Source organism: Vipera ursinii, assembly GCF_947247035.1.
Source record: "Vipera ursinii genome assembly, chromosome: Z".
Taxonomy (NCBI): domain Eukaryota; kingdom Metazoa; phylum Chordata; class Lepidosauria; order Squamata; family Viperidae; genus Vipera; species Vipera ursinii.
Window position 1 is genome coordinate 12,785,173 of NC_139517.1, and position 17,068 is coordinate 12,802,240.

Below are 17,068 nucleotides of genomic sequence, written 5' to 3' on the forward strand. Positions count from 1 at the left end.
AATGAGGATTACCTATACAATTAAATACACATTTCCTAGTCTTGCAGTGATGCTATGAAGGGGTGTGTGTGTGTGTGTGTGTGTGTGTGTGTGTGTGTATATATAAAAAACCCCACCCAATCAGAGCACACCTCCACCCACAGAACACACCCCCTCTGGCAGTTTAAAAAAGAGGAACAAACAGCCACTACCACACACTTCTCCCAGAAGAACGAAGCTGAAGCCACCAGCCTGAGGATGACGGATGAGATTTCGTCGAAACGTTGCTCTTATACCTTCAATTCTACGTGGGAAAAAACCCGAATGACCAAAGATCTACATACAAACACCCGCCGTAGAATTTAAGGTGTAGGAGCAACGTTTCGACGGAATCCCATCCGTCATCCTCAGGCTTGTGGCTTCAGCTTCCTTCTTCTGGGAGAAGCATGTGGGAGAAGCATATATATATATATACATATATATTAGCTTTAACACCCCCCGAAAGGAAAATATGTAAACACTTCATCACATTTTTTTAAACAAAATAATTGGAAAGAAATGAAATCTTATGTTGTCAGTACCTCATCTTTATTTTACAGTTAAGGAGTGGTAAACTGAGGCAAGGCAAATCCAAATCTACGGTTGATTTTGTAAAAGGAAACCAGGGCCCCCACCTTTTCTATGATTGAATAAATCAGGTTCTTGGCATAAAAATTCTTCCAGAATCAGAATCAGAGCATTTTCTTCTCAGCGCTGAGCCATTCCATCCGCCATTCCTCGGAGCCCAGGAGGTTCCGACTGGTTACCCACCCAGCGGATGTCAGTCCTTGGAAGCAGAAGGGAACCCAAAGTGAACAGAAAGGATTGGGTATATCTATAAACGCTGCACCCTAACCTTGGTTTCTATCTTTCTGGGCAAGGTACAAGAGGTACAAGTATAAAGAGCATTAGAAATTCAAAAACCACAGCAGTCCTCATTTACCCATTGCGACAGGATCTGCCACTCCGTCGCAAAGTGACTAGATTGTTAACTGAAAAAAAATCATGTGACTACCTTCGAATTACAACGCAAGATTGTCTGTGGAGATTCTCAGTCATGCAGGTCATGGCTGTTCCAAAAGTGTTTTTTCAAAAGGCAACTGGACTTTGTTTTGCTCTGAGGATGTTTCGTTTCTCATCCAAGAAGCTTCTTCAGCTCTGACCTTGGATGAGAAGCAAAAGGTCCTGAAGAAAAAAAAAAACAAAGCCCAGTTGCCTTCTGAAAAAGCACTTTTGGCACAACGGGAGTTTGTCATTTCTGGCTGTGGCCATTAAGCGGATCACCACAGGTTGCGAAGTACAACGTCAGACTGTGACTTGTGACTTCCGCCAGCTTCTCCGTTGACTTTGTCAGGAGCCAGCAGTGAAGGTCACAAATGACATTCACGTGAACCCAAGGATGCCTGCAACTTTGAGGACCCATCGTAACTCTCCTGTCAGTCACCGAACAAAAGGTGAGTTAAGTGAGGACTTCCTATATCTGGTTTAATTTTTTTAAAAAAAAATTGGGCAGAGCTGTGACTGACACTCAGAAGCACTCCCAGAGGTGCTGGGAAAAGCTTTGAACAAGGATGATTTCATATCTTCAAAGGACTCTGGAATCTTTTGTTGCTCTTTAGGGCTGCATTCATGAGTTTCTCTCAACCCTGGCTACTTGAAGATGCGTGGACTTCAACTCCCAGAATTCCGTGATGGCTGAGGAATGATGGGGGTGAAGTCCACACAACTTCCAAGTGGCCAAGGTTGAGAAAAACTGATTTAAATCTTTCCCTTTTAGTCAGCACTGGGGGGGTGGGGGTGGCAGTGTGACCTCAGAGGTCATGTACGACACTTTTGTGGCTACTGGAGGCTACTCTGATTACCTGCTAAAAGCTGATGGCATCATTGCCCACTGTTTTGAGGTGGAAAACACACGAGAGCTACCAAAACAGGCATTATCCTAATTAAAGAGCAAACACCCCCTCAAACTCCCATTGATCATGGTTCCATCCACATGAACATGACCCTATCCTCTTGTGACCCTCAGCCCTCTCCCCTCCCCAACATGAGTGGTCCCTGGCCATCAATACAATGCCAATATACAGTTATACAATTGAACTGTGTAACTGAACATCAAAAAAGCATTTAAAGGTGTGTAGACTGACTTCGTGGGCAGAGCCTTTTGAAAAGTGAGATTTGAGCTAGCTTGGTGCTGAATCCAGGATTTAAATGAAATTTAAATTTCCACCACGCACCTGCCAGGAATTTGGGAAATATCCTATCTAAGAACTGATGCATTTCGGAATTTAGCCTGGGATCCTCTTGACCGGATTCTGAAAAGCAGAAAAAGGAAGAGAAAAAAAACCATGAGGAAAAACTTGCGCGGCAGATTTGTGCTTGGCACAAAGGAGAGAAAAGGAGAAAAATCGCACGCTGGGGGGGGGGGGCAGGGAGAAACCCTTTGTAAATGGAAGAGAAGCAAAGTTATTCTCCTTGAATCCCTGGAAGTATAAATGCAAAGGAGATTAATTCACAGACAAGGTCCAAGTTGGCTTGTCGGGAACTGTACAACTTTTTCCAAACGCTGCAGGAGAGAGAATGAGAACATAAGCAGGACGTTTACAGGCCAGTCCCCAACCTATGGCCACCACTGAACCCAACATTTCTGTCGCTAAGCAAGACAATAGTGTTAAGTGAGTTTTGCCCTATTTTATGACCTTTCTTGCCACACTTGTTAAGGGAATCTCTGCAGCTGTTAAGTCGGCAACACGGTTGTTAAACGAATCTGGCTTCCCTGTTGATTTTGCTTGTCAGAAGGTCACCAAAGGTGACCCCAGGACAATGCGACCGTCATAAATACGAGCCAGTTGCCAAGCATCCAAATCCTGATCATGTGACCGTGGGGATGCTGCAACGGTTGTAAGCCTGGAAAACAGTTGTAAGTCACTCTTTTCAGTGCCGTTGTAGCTTCAAACAGTCCTAAAGGAATGGTTGTAAGTCGAGGACTATCTTTACCAACCACCTACCTTACCAAGTATCATTCTATGAGGAGCAACCTCCCTCTTCTCCCTGCCCCAAAGCCGTTGGGATAGCCTGAGGTAAATGGCCACCTCCATCTCCCAATCTCCTCAGTCTCCCATAGGCCCCACCTGCCTCGAAAAGGCCTACTGGACAGCAATTGTGTCGGTTGCAAGGAATACAATTGACCTGAGGAAGGCGGTGCAAACACCTTGGCCGTCATTTGCAAGCCTCTTCTCAACTGATTAGATCTGAGGCAGGCAGCTGAAAACATCTCACTGGCAGAGGGCTGTGGGGAAATACGAGGATACAACTGCAGTGGGCCATGCTGTGCATCTCACACTATGCACAAGTGATTGTTGTTAAGGCAACAATCATAGTTACAGTGGAACACTACCACCACCCCAAAAAAAGCTCCAGGCACCATTACAGTTGCATGTCAAGGACTATCTGTAATGTGGTGGAATAAACCCCTCAAAAGCTACTTATGAGCCAATCCCCAAGTAATGGCCACTATAGTTGTTCACCTTTACAACCAACCACAGAGACACTGTAGCTTCACTGCCTGTTTTCCCCCATTCCCCCCCACCCCCAGGTTCCCATAGGCCTTCCCCTCCCCCACTGGGTTCCCACAGGCCTTAGGCCTGATTCCCACCCCATCAGGCCTCACACCCTCCTCCTCCTCCTCCTCACTTACCTTTTGTAGAGCTCCGGTGCTTTCAGCAGCGCTGGAATAGATGGCTTCATTGTGTGGGCCTGTGGCTTGATTCAGGAAGTGACCACCACACTCCCAGCAGCCGCAGGAAATTCGAATAGCTGGGAACATGGCTGCTGCTTCCAGAATCACACCATAATGGCCGAGAATCGCACCATAATGGCCGAGCGACAAAGCGTCCCGTTCTGCTTTGCTAACACAGCCTGCACAGCGCTGAGGAAAGCTCCGGGCTCCATTACGGTTGTATGTCGAGGACTACCTGTAATGTGCTGGAGTAAAAGGGATGCCCACCGTCACAGACAATGGGGACCACCAGGAGATGTCCTTCTCAGTCCCTTCTAATGAGACATGCCAGAAAAGAACCCGTGATGTGAATTTCCAGTCTCACCAAGTTATGACGCGTTTCACACACACACACACACACACACACACACACACACACACACTCCCCAGTTCACAATTTGTTTTTTCCTCCAAATTCACTCCCCGGGTCATCACCTTTACATAATCGATGCTGCAAATTCAGGAGGGACCCTCTTTCCAAGGCACAGGTTTCCACATCTTCACAGAGTAAGGCCTCTAGAAGAAGGGCGTGGGTGTAGGCTTTAATCACATCCACACTGTCTGCTTGCCGATGGAGCAGGATGGAGATCAGCCCTGCAGACGAGGAGAGGAGTCAACGCACAGGCAGGCATGGGAAGGTTCTGGATGGGCTCCCTCTCGCGAACACTTCAGATCCAGATCAATATGATTCTGGATCAAAGTCCAGAAAAGAAAAGTGAAATGGACAGCTCATCTTGAATAAAGGTCAAAACACTGTTGAGCTCTGAAAGACAACCTATATATTCCTCGCTATACAGGAAGTCCTCAACTTACAGCCCTGGTGGCGCAGTGGTTACAATGCAGTACTGCAGGCTACTTCTGCTGACTGCCGGCTGCAGGCAGTTCGAGTCTCACCAGGCTCAAGGTCGAGTCGGCCTTCCATCCTTCTGAGGTCAGTAAAATGAGGACCCAGATTGTTGGGAGGCAATAGGCTGACTCTGTGAACCGCTTAGAGGGGGCTGTAAAGCACTGCGAAGGCGGTATATAAGTCTAAGTGCTATTGCTATTGCTTACGGTCGCCTTTCTATTCTCAAACAAGATAGTCGTTAAAGTGAATTTCGCCCCATTTTATGGCCTTCCTTGCCAGGCTTGTTAAGTGAGTCACTGCAGATGTTAAGTTAAATAACTTAGTTGTTAACTGAGTCTGGCTTTCCCATTGACTTTGCTTGTCGGAAGGTTGCAGGAAGTGATCACATGACCCCAGGACACTGCAACCGTCATAAATAAGAGTCAGTTGCCAAGCATCTGAATTTTTATCATGTGATCATGGGAATGCTGCAACTGTTGTTAGGGTGAAAAAACGGTCCTAAGTCTAAATGATCTGTTCTAAGTCAAGGACTACTTGTAGTTTATATCTCAAAATAAATTGTGGGGCCAACAACTCCAAAGATCAAATCTCCAAATACAATCATAATTCATCTGTGTGTCAAGGAATAAGAACAATACAAAATCGGCAATTAAAAATTAGGAAAGCATGCAAAGAGTATATAATCTTTCTTCGTTTGCGTTGGGACTTCAATGCCCAACCAGTGTGCCTGAGGAACGTCTGTAGATTACATGTAGTCCTCGACTTACAACCATTTGTTTAGTGACCATTCAAAGCTACAACATCACTGACAAAAGTGAGTTATGACCTTTTTTCATACTTAACACCATTGTAGTATCCCCTGGTCACCTAATCAAAATTCAGCTGGCAACTGGCTTGTATTTATGATGGTCGCAGTGTCCCGGGGTCATGTGATCACCTTTTGTGACCTTCTGACAAGCAAAGTCAATGGGGGAGCCGGATCCGCTTAACAACTGAGTTGCTAACTTAATAACTCTAGTGATTCACTTAATAACTGTGGCAGGAAAAGTCATAAAACGGGGCAAAACTCACAACTGTCTTGCTTAACGGCCACAATTTGGGGCTCAATTGTGGTCGTAAGTCAAGGACTACCTGTATTACTAACTATAACATGTATCTCTTCTGGAAGCCCAGGATGAACTCAAAGATCTCCACCCAAGGACTCCATGAGGTTGGTTGGACTGAGAAACGATGACTGGTCCAAAGTCAAGCAAACGTCCCGTGGGGCCTTGAATTCAGGTCTCCCTTATCCCAGCTCAGGACTGCCCAGCACACCACACCTATCTTCCATGCCAGAAATTCCTTCTCCTACAAGAAATTATGGTCAGTTAACTTCACATCTTCCTACAACATGATCGTACACCCACCTGCTGGTCGGTTGAAGAAAATTAAGTAATTTGAAGCATTGCCTTCTAGAGCTTTCTGGAAGTCAGCAACCCTGATGGGGGTTGGAGAAAAACATACAAATAAGGAAAAGTTAAAGAAAGATGCTTTGAGGCTGGGAGGGCCCTCTTCTCAGTCTCCCAAAGAATATTTTCAGCGCTGAGAAAAACGTTTGCATTTTCAGCGCCAGTTAAGAGTAGCCATGTTTCTTGGCATTTCTCAATTCCCGTAAAATAGGCTCCATTTGCTGTATTTGTTCACAGCTCAGATCAAGGATAAAACTCAACTCAAAAAGGCTAAATCATGCATTCGGCCTTCTCAGAATAATGGAGGAAACTCACCTGGAGGTCACTGTATGAAGAGGAGTCCCAAGAGTTATCTTGAGCTGCTGACGAAACCCTACATTGAAAAAAAAAATTGAGTCACAACCCTTGATTCAAAGAACACTGACTGAACATGTGGTGGAAGACTTGGCTAAGTGGTAAAGCATGAACTCCATCACTACCAAAGTAGCTACTCACCCGTGCCCAAAAAAACTTGCAGAACTTTCATGGTTTCCATCGAAAAGTAAAACATAGTGGATTTACCAACCACAGTTGCAAAACATCTGGTGACCACTAGATGGTAGCACGGCGGCACAAAAACCCTCACGCTTTGCTGCCATCTAGTGATTCTTGCAGCTCAGATCTGGTGAGTCTACCCTGTGTATTCCATGAGTTGGCAAATCCCCACCCACGATCCTCATCCGGAGTGGTAGACCAGCTTAATGGCAAATGAGAACTTGAACAAAGCTATTTCTTACCAAAATCAGATCGAAGTAAACCTCCCTTCTCAGATGAACTCTTGGCACTCCTAGGAGAAGAACTGGAAAACAGTCCCATGCCTGACACACCATTTTTTAAGCCATCCCTTCACTAAGGGCTACTCTATTACCAACAGAAACATTGGACATGATACTATAAGGTGCCTGGGATCACGAGACCTCAGATACCTAGCAGAAGGGGTTCCTGAGGGTTGATAGCAGCAGGGCCAGGAACTTCTTCCCACTTCAAGTAATGCTGCAAGACCAGATGGAGCCGGGCACGGTTAAGGGTCTCCATGCAAACTGCCCGCACTGCTTGGTAGTTGGCGTAGAGATGGAGGATGGTGAAGAGAGCATAGAAGGCATAGGTGAGGCTGAAGGAAAGAGAAGGAGAATTGAGAAGATTTCCCATCCCTAATTTTATTTTTCCCATCTCTCCCCGTTCCCTCCTTCCCTCACCATTCCATTCCTTTATTCTTTGTATAGTATTCCTTCACAATCAGCCTGGCCTACACAGAGAGAGAGAGAGAGAGACAGACAGAGAGACAGACAGACAGAGACAGAGACAGAGAGAGAGACAGACAGAAAGAGAGAGAAACAGAGACAGGAGACAGAGAAAGACAGACAAACAGAGACAGAGAGACAGAGAGAAAAGAGAGAGAAAGAGAGACAGACAGACAGAGACAGAGACAGTGTCAGAATCCATTTATATCATATTCATAAATGGAATGTTTCAAACATTATTCCATGGATTCTGCCATCTCCCGAAGAGAAGAGAATGGATGTGTATTGAACTGGTATTAGGCATTTCAAAGGAAAGGAGAAGCCTTTTGAACTGGGGAAACAAAAGGGGGGGCTAGCATCTGGCTTTTGTCACGGAAGACAGCAATAAACATGAAGGGTCCTAAGTTCCTTTTTCCCACGAGATGGATGATACGAGAGAAAGGATGGGGGACTGACCAAATGGGGTTAAGGGGGGGTTAAACCGGGAACTCTTTATAAGGGTTTACTTCGTGGGATAATATTAAGTCCTGTCTCGTTTCCTACAACCAAGCATGTCATAGTAAAGATTCTTTTTGGAATAGATTTGACTCCAAGAATTTTGTCTTCCTAAGACGTGGTTTGGGGTGGGTCCTGACAGACAGAGAGACAGACCGACAGACAGACAGAAAGAAAGAGAGAAACAGAGACAGGAGACAGACAGAGAGACAGACAGAGACAGAGAGACAGAGAGAGAGAGAGAGAGAGAGAGAGAGAGAGAGAGAGAGAGAGAGAAACAGAGACAGGAGACAGAGACACAGAGAGAGAAAGAGAGAGAAACAGAGACAGGAGGCAGACAGAGAGACAGGGAGCGAGAGAAGAGAGAGAATGAAAAAAACAGCATACAACTCACGGGAGATTGTCCACCACAAGAGGAATCAGGAAGAGACTGAAGAGAAGGCCAGCTAGGTTCACTAGTGTCTCCTACAGGATGGGAGAAATTTAGAAGAAAGTTGGTTCAGAGTAGAAGTCCTTCGTGATCTCCACTTGGCCACGTCAAGGGCTGGGTGTCGCTTCTTTGATCCCTCATCTCACCTGGCTTCCATCTTTGGCTGATACATCGGCCATGTTGTCCCGGCGGGCCTGGTGCATGGTGAGAGCCGCACGGGTGGCCCCTCCAGCCACACCCACAATGCACTGACACCAAGAGAACAGAGGAGGAGAGAAAGGTGCTTGTAACTGTCACCTTCTCCACCACCGGCCCTTTAGATTCAGTCTCCCCATTCTAGAGATCTCCGTCTGTTGCTTTTACTCCAGTTTAATACAGGTAGTCCTCAACTTACAATAGTTCATTCAGTGACTGTTCAAAGTTACAACAGCAGTGGAAAAAAGTGACTTGTGATGGTTTTTCACACTTACATTCACTGCAGCCTCCCCTTGGTCACGTGATCAAAATTCGGATGCTTGGCAACTGGTTCGTATTTATGACGGGTGCAGTGTCCTGGGGTCATGTGACTTTCTGACGAGCAAAGCCAACGAGGAAGCCAGATTCCCTTAACAACCATGCCACTAAATTAACAACTGCGGTGATTCACTTAGCAACTTAGTAATGGTGTTCAAAGCCCTTTATGGCATGGGGCCGGAGTACCTCAGGGAACATCTGCTGCCGGCATCAAGCTCCCTGCGCCCTGTGCGTTCCCACAGAGAGGGCCTCCTCAGGGTGCCACCGGTCAGAGAATGCCGACTGGTGGCCCCCAGGGGGAGATCCTTCTCTGTGGGCGCCCCGTTGCTATGGAACCAGTTACCGGTTGAGCTCCGGACGGCGCCCGATCTGCGCTCCTTTCGCCGCGATCTGAAAACATACTTGTTCGAGCAAGCCGGCCTGGCCTGAGGGGGGATTGGTGGGGTTTTTTATTATTTTTATTGGGGTTTTACTATGTATCAATTGTATTTTAATCGGGCATGCATTTAATTATTTTTTAGCTTTTGTAAATTTCTGTGTTTTATTCTTGCCCTGTACACCGCCCTGAGTCCTCCGGGAGAAGGGCGGTATAGAAATATTAATAAATTAAATTAAATTAAATTAAATTAAAAAACTATGACAAGAAAGGTCACAAAACGAGGCAAAACTCACTTCATGGATGTTTCGCTAAGCGACATAAAAGTGGGGCTCAATTGAGGTCGTAAGCTGAGGACTACCTGTATGGCCATCTCCCCTTCTCTGCACTCTTGCTTTTCACCTTAAAAAAGCCACTGGTGCAGACAATGAGCGTGAAGCATGCTGGGAAAGCTGGCGCCACGATCTCCATGAAGATGGCCACGTCGTTGAGCACATCAGCGAAGAGCCTAAATGGTGGTATTGAAAAAAAGTCGCTCAAAAGTCGAAATAAATCAGCCCACCCCAAGCGTACCTTTTGGGTACAATGCCTGGCTGTGATCGTGTATGAATGTGTACCTAAAACTGGGCATGAGATCTATTAATTAGAAGTCAAAACTGAAGGAAAGGCCTTATCTCCTTTTACCTCCATTGCTTAGCATCACAATCCAGTTTGCTCCTGGAAAAGACAAGAGAAAACAAGCAAAAAAGTAACAGGGTTTAAAAATCAAGTTTAGGTGTGATCGAATATCACAGGAATGCTTCAGATTCACATCCCCACTTATCCTGGGTATAGGGTTTCCTGCCTGAGCAGGGGGTTGGACTAGAAAACCACCAAGTTCCCAAGTCTTCTATTATTATTATTATTATTATTATTATTATTATTATTATTATTATTATTATTATTATTATTATTATTATTATTATTAAACTTTTATTCATTAAGCATGAACCTCAGTCAACTGAACACTCAAACTGACTGGCACTAATGGTTGACACGGGTTGCTGCCAGCATGCTAGGTATCAACCAAGTATCTCCTTAAAATGTAAGATGTTCCGAGTAGTGCAGTTTTTTGTAGCTTTGCTGGAGTTATTGCAGGAAGCTGCAATTTCTTGATGTATTTTGCAAAGTTTTATTATTTTTATTATTATTTTTATTAGTAGTAGTATTGTTAGTAGTATTATTATTAGTATCATCATCATCAAGTTGGAAGGGACCTTGGAGGTCATCTAGTCCAAACCCCCTGCTCAGGCAAGAAACCCTATACCATTTCAGACAAATGGCTGTTCAATCTCTTCTTAAAAACTTCCAGTGTTGGAGCATTCAGAGCTTCTGGAGGCAGGTTGTTCCACTGATTAATTGTTCTGACTGTCAGGAAATTTCTCCTTAGTTCTAGGTTGCTTCTCTCTTTGGTTAGTTTCCATCATCATCATCATCATCATCATCATCATCATCATCCAGCAAATTTCCTGGATTGATTTAGACCCATCACTAGGTCTCAGCCCCCCTCCCAGGATGTGGTGAAGGTGTCACAAAGGGAAGATGCTTGAATCATAGATGCCAGTTTGATTTATTTTATTTTATTTGGGGGGGGGGGCGGGAGTGAGCAATAAATGAAATACAGATAGCCCCATCCAAGATGAGGAGAGAAGGACTCACCCCTTGCTCCAAGCGAAAGCAATTCGGCCCAACATTCCTGTGCCATCTGTCACAGAAGAGAGATGAATGGTTGGCATGGCAACACAGGGCAGAGTATGAAAACGCAAAAGTAACACGAGGAGAGATTTTTGAGACCAGGCCTCCTACTAGAGCTAGAGGAGAAGAAAGTGGGAGGAGCTTAAACACAGGATGACCTGAAACTGGGACCAAGGTGGCTTCAGGGACTCCAGGCCCAACTAAAACACAGATTCCATGCAAGCAGCTTAATTGTTTATATACCACAGCCAACCGTTAGGCTTCCTCGAACTTAAGGAACAATTATTTGAAAGAATTGAGATCTAATCAGCCATCATACCCAGCATATTTATAAATAGACACGGATGCAACTTTTGCATGCAAGAGGCCAAATGTTCACAGTGCTTTATGTGCTTTGCATAAAGTATCATGGATCCAGACTTACATCTACGAGAATATAGCAGTAGAAATCAATTTAATCAATAAAATAATAAAATAATCATCACGTAAATGGCACAATAACCCCAGAGTTGCTTCAAAAGGGAGATGGGTGGCAGATGAATCTAATCATTTGTTGTCGACAGGCAAATTATGCAACGACCGACTTCTGGATTTAACATTTGTGAAGGATGAACTATTTACGACGTCAAACATCTTCACTGAACTTAAGCTGAATTCACCAGTTGCGCTGCCTCGTAATGAAATCACACAAGAATTAAAACAAACCACGATGAATGTTGGAGAAGCCATTACACTAATTTTGGGTTGAGTTTAGATTCAAGGAAGCTGGAAGGAAGAGTTATTAAACTTCAGCCTTGGGAGCCCATGACTTTGGGTGAGGATTAAGAGGGACAAAGAGGTGAAGCTCTCCGGGCCGGGGGGGTGGGGGGGGTGGGGGGGGTGTCTGGTGGCACAAGAAATAGGACTTGTCAACAGAAGCAGCACCAGAATACAAGCGAGGAAGCTGGTGGACAAAGGCCCTCCACCATGAAAAGAGAAGACCAAGAGAAATTCAAGCAAGGCCCACCTTTCAGAATCCACGTGACGGCGGCAGCTGCGACGGTGGAGGTCTCGTCCCCGACCCCCACCCCCTTCAGCACTGCCTGGGTGGCCAGTGTCCCTGTGATGCTGCTTGCGAAGGCCTGCAGGTTGATGGGGGATGCAGAGGAAAAGAGAAAGAGTAACAGTTGGAACAGGATAAGGAGACTTCTGGGCCCAGTTCATCACCAGAATAACAGAATAACAGACCCCCTGCTCTTCAGACCAGTGGTTGTCCCATCTCTTTTTTTAAAAAAATGTCTAAAGATGGAGCACCCACAACTTCTGAAGGCAAGCCGCTTCACTGATTAATTGTCCTCCCAGTCGGGAAATTTCTCCTTAGTTCTAGGTTGCTTCTCTCTTGGGTTAGTTTCCATCCGTTGCTTCGCATTCTGCCTTCGTCACCCGGGGCTCCTCTTAGCTCACAGACCCCCCCCCCAAACCCACGCCCCCAAAGATCCCATCAAAACAAGCCCCCTGTTCAAAAAGTGGCTCTTCTACAGATCCCAAGACAGAGAAGCAGCCTTTCTGCATGAGAAGACAAGGAAGGTTTGAGCTTCAAGGATCCCACGGAAAGAGAGCAACCCTGCCCCTCAGACAGGAATCTCCCTCTCTCTCACCTGGATGGTGTCCCAGAACTGGTAGGCAAGGTAGTCCGTGCTAACACTCTCAGGATAACCTTGGGGCAGGAAGATGGACTGCAGGAAAGAGAATGGGTGAGCACCTTCTTCCTTCGGAGCCACCCATGGATCCCCTCTCATTTTTGCCCATCTGCTTGCATTCTCCTCCCCAATGAAGCGCTTTACTGATTAATTTCTTGTACTTGGTGCTCTCTAGCTCACCTGCCATTGGCCCAGCAAGGGCCCTCACAAATCCTACAGCCCACGCAAGTCCAAGTGGAAAGGGTGTCTCAACTCACCAGCACCCATTTTTTTTAGATGGGGAGGACCCCTGGCCATAGTCATCAAGATTGTAAAATAATTATTTGACTCACAGTTGTGCAGCCTGAGAACTTGGGACTTGAATGAATGAATGAATGAATGAACCTTTATTGTCAAAGTGCAACCATGTATACATTGAGATTGGCTGAGCCTCCCACCACAACTCACAGTGACAACAAACCCACCATCTTGTTACACCATGTGAACTAATTGCACAACACACCGGCCTCGCAAGTCAATCATACATAAAGTTATTTCCCGTTCAAAAGCCTAACAGCCCATGGATAAAAGCTGTTTTTCAGCCTGTTGGTACAGCTGGCTATACTCCTATATCTCCTACCCGATGGCAGGAGAGTAAAGAGATACCGTCCAGGGTGTGAGTCATCCCTGAGAATCTTCCTCACTCTTCCAAGGCAATGAGCCCTGGCGAGGTCATCCAGTGGTGTCACGGGACAGCCCACAATGTCTTGTGCTGTGCTCACCACCCTCTGTAATGCTTTCCTATCCGCGGCTGTCAGACCAGCATACCAAACCACAATACCATACGAGAGGACGCTCTCTATAGTAGACTGGTAAAAGAGGGTCATAAGCCATTGTTCTACCCTGTTCTTCCGCAAGACCCTGAGAAAGTGAAGCCTCTGTTGGGCCTTTCTGGCCACCTCACTTCTGAAAGCAATGACTTGCCTTTCACTCACAGATCTCTTAAAAAAGTTGTCAAATTGTAAGATTCTTTGAAGGGCCGTGAGAAAATTATTAGAAGTATGGCTGGGGAGAATCAGATCTACTGAATCTATTTTTAATCATCATTTGTGCATCCCTCATGGTCAAGTAGCTCTCTAAGCTCTAAAAAAGGGGGTCTTCAAACTTGGCCCTTTTATGACTTGTGGACTTCAACTCTCAGAATTCGTCAGCCAGCATGCCTGGCTGAGGAATTCTGGGAGTTGAAGTCCACAAGTCACAAAAGGGCCAAGTCTGAAGACCCCTGCTCTAAACCAAGGTTTCCAAACCTCGGCAACTTTAAAGACGTGTGGACTTCAACTCCCAGAATTCCCCAGCCAGCATGGAAATTGAAGTCCATGTATCTTAAAAGCTGCCAAGGTTGGGAAACTCTGATCTAAACCTTTTTAAAACCAGAACAGTTTACTCACCATGAAGATATGATGAAATGAATTAAGGTGCCAGTCTTTAGGGATGTCTGTCACGGAGCTTAGCTTTCCATTCGGCAAGGCCTGGTAACGCCGAGCAAATCGAGAGCCATAACTTTCCGTGCAAAGTGTCTGAATCTCCAAGTCAGTCATGATTGTGCCTGAACTTTTAAAGATATGCAGCCTTAATCAAGTGCCACTGTAACTCAAAAAAAAGTGATCTTTGCCTAACTAGATCATGCAAGACAATAGTTTTCAAGATCCACTCCAAGACAGGCAAGCAATCACTCAAGCAATCCGGAAAGTTTGCATAAATATACGAGGGCAATTTGGAAATAAACCTCCATTTGGTTATCAATTGCAGACACTCGCAGATACAGAACTTTTATTATACATGCTAGAAAACTACATTGCATTACTTTTCAACATAATTGCCATTCAAATTGAAGCACTTGTCATAACATCTTAAGGGGTTTGAAATTCCTTCTACAAAAAAAAAAAATCTCCCGCCTGGGAATGAAGCCACCCTGTAACAGCATCCTGAAGTGCATTGTCATTGTCAAAGCAGTGCGACGCAAGCCACTGTTTGGTGTGCCTGAAGAGGGGGTAGTTGGTCAGTGCCAAATCTGAGCTATGGAGGTGTGTGTGTGTGATCAAAAACATCCTAAAGGAACTGCTTCAAAGGTTCTTGGGTGCGTCTAGTGGTGTGCGGGCGAGCAGATATCGAGAACTGACCGACTTCACCAACCTTTTTGTCAACTTCCTGCACGAGTTCAGCGCTGACTACAGATGGGCGGCCACTCCTTGCCTCATCGTGCATGTCAGTTCGTCCATCTTTAAACATGCGACATCACTGACGTACGACACCTTCACTCATCACGTTTGGACCGTAAACATTGCACAGTTCCCGATGAATCGCAGCTGCCGAAAGTTTTTTCGCACACACGGAATCGTATTACTGCATGCACTTCACATTGGGCAGGATTTTCTATGGCAGAGTTCATCTTCCATTGATCTCCAGAGGACGAGTCAACTGCAACACAAGCTTCTCCTTCCACTCCTCACTGCCTGCTGAACTATTGCGCACGGCGCCATAGGACAGGCGTCGCTACCTCGGCTATTTCTTGGACATGCTGAAATGGAGGTTTATTTCCTAATTGCCCTCGTACATAAACATATCTACATACCCACATATATAGTGTGCGCGTGTCTATATATTTGTTTTTATTTACTTTTTAATATTGGTTAGGCATATAGAGTCAGAGATGAGTGGCCATATAAATCAAATAAATAAATAAAAGTTAAAAATTTGCTGCTTGTGGTCAATCCACCCAAAAGCCTTTAATTGGATAGTTTTCTACCTATTTAATGGTAGAAATGGTATGCTCCTGGCTGCACCCATTTTTTACAACAGGGAAGTTGGAAAATAAGTAGAACAGTGTTTCTAAATCTCAGCAATCTTAAAATGTATGGACTTCAATTCCCAGAAATCCCTAGCCTGGCTGGAGAATATTTTAAAGTTGCTGAAGTAATGATAATAATAATAATAATAATAATAATAATAATAATAATAATAATAATAAGTTGGAAGGGACCTTGAAGGTCATCTACCCAACCCCCTGCTCAGGCAGGAAACCCTACACCATTTCGGACAAACGGCTGTCCAGTCTCTTCTTAAATATTTCCATTATTGGAGCATTCACCGCTTCTGGAGGCAGGTTGTTCCACTGGTTAATTGTTCTAACTGTCAGGAAGTTTCTCCTGAACAGCATGTGCTTGTGTTGTGTTCACCGTTGGTCATATTATCAGAGAACTGCTAGAAGTTGTACTTTAGCCACCCCTAAAAGATCACTTAGTCTACAGGTAGTGCACAAACAAGGGGCCAATGCAACAATTAACAAACCTTTATTGTCAAAGTACAACATGTGTACATTGAGATTAGCTGAGCCTCCCCCCCCCTGCTCTCTCCCCCCAACACACAGTGACAACAAACCCTCCATCCTACCACACCATGTGAACCAACTACACCACACACCGGCCTCCCAAGTAAATTCTGCATAAGATTATGTCCCACTCAACACAATCAGGCGTTTCCAGCATCTGTTTTTTCAACACACACGCATCCTCTGTCAACAAGCACGCTTTTGTGAAAACTCAGGCTTTAACTACCCACCCGAATGTGGTGGAAAGATGTCCCATATACTGACTCTGTAAACTGCTTAGAGAGGGCTGCAAAGCACCATCAAGCCGTATATAAATCTAAGCGCTATTGCGATCTTTAGAACTCCATTTAAGTAAAAACATTTTAAGGACGCGTCTCTAAAGGTTTCATCCAGCCATTCTAAATCCATTTATCTAATCATGAGACCCACTGACTTCAATAAATGTAAAGAAGCGCACAGTAAAATGCGTTCAAATATACTGCTTGCAACAGCTTCCTGCACCCCCCTAAGCCCGTGAAAGCTTTGCACGTTAAATGTCGGTTTCCCAAAGAATCGTGAAAGACAAGAAGCGAAAGACCTTTGCAGAAAGGATGATGACGACAGTCCGCGTCTTTCCTGCCTGGATTGGCGTTGGGAACCCAGCTTTATAGCCAAACCGCCCGGTTCCCTTTCCCTAAGGAGACATTTAGCCACGTCTTTAAGGCAGAAAATGTATCCGCAAAAGCGTCTCCAGCGGGCAGCGACTGTAAACGCTGCTTTCGTCCAGCAGGGGGAACCAAAGAAAACGGCCAAATTGCAAACCCGGCTTCATTTCATTGTCGCGCCTTCTTCTTTTAGAGATCTCTGGGAAATGTAGTCGTCTGCCCATCCGTTTAGTTTAGGTTTAGGAATTCTGGGAGTTGAAGTCCACAAGTCATATAAAAGGGCCAAGTTTGAAGACCCCTTATTTAGGTTTAGGTTTAAGTTTGGTTTAGTTGAAAAACCTCCAATTACAACTTCACATTTCTCTATAAAATTTTTTTTTCATAGCTACAGATGTGTTTGACGGATCAAGATTGAGAGTAAAGGAAGAAAAAAAAAACCTGTTAAAAGTGAATGCATGAAAC

General features: G+C 45.1%; 1 protein-coding gene across 4 annotated transcripts; it reads right to left on the bottom strand.

The window, feature by feature from the left end:
- Positions 1–417: 417 nt before the first annotated feature.
- RUSF1 (RUS family member 1) lies at positions 418–16,718 on the bottom strand. Of its 4 annotated transcripts, none has more exons than XM_083378111.1 (15): positions 16,193–16,468; positions 14,023–14,185; positions 12,554–12,631; positions 11,923–12,037; positions 10,881–10,926; positions 9,867–9,899; positions 9,585–9,690; positions 8,440–8,541; positions 8,258–8,328; positions 7,054–7,238; positions 6,404–6,461; positions 6,047–6,117; positions 4,229–4,387; positions 2,253–2,330; positions 418–805 (listed from the first exon to the last, which is right to left on the bottom strand). In XM_083378111.1, exons 1-15 carry the CDS (start codon positions 16,216–16,218, stop codon positions 711–713), a joined length of 1,386 nt encoding a protein of 461 aa, XP_083234237.1. In that variant the 5' UTR covers positions 16,219–16,468; the 3' UTR covers positions 418–710. The 4 variants fall into 4 exon arrangements, with proteins under 4 accessions (XP_083234237.1, XP_083234240.1, XP_083234239.1 ...); XM_083378114.1 differs by lacking the exon at positions 16,193–16,468 and adding an exon at positions 14,768–15,516 and having other exon boundaries at positions 420–805; XM_083378113.1 differs by lacking the exon at positions 16,193–16,468 and adding an exon at positions 16,540–16,718 and having other exon boundaries at positions 421–805; positions 14,023–14,180.
- Between the last annotated feature and the right edge of the window lie 350 nt (positions 16,719–17,068).

Bases quoted from the DNA above. Each gene is read 5' to 3' on its own strand.
- RUSF1 (XM_083378111.1), bottom strand. From the start codon at position 16,218: ATGGGACATCTTTCCACCACATTCGG. The intron at 9,691-9,866 runs GTAAAAGGAGAT...ACCACCATTTAG, and splicing joins TGTGATGCTAAGCAATGGAG to GCTCTTCGCTGATGTGCTCA. The intron at 6,118-6,403 runs GTGAGTTTCCTC...AACCCCCATCAG, and splicing joins CTTCATACAGTGACCTCCAG to GGTTGCTGACTTCCAGAAAG.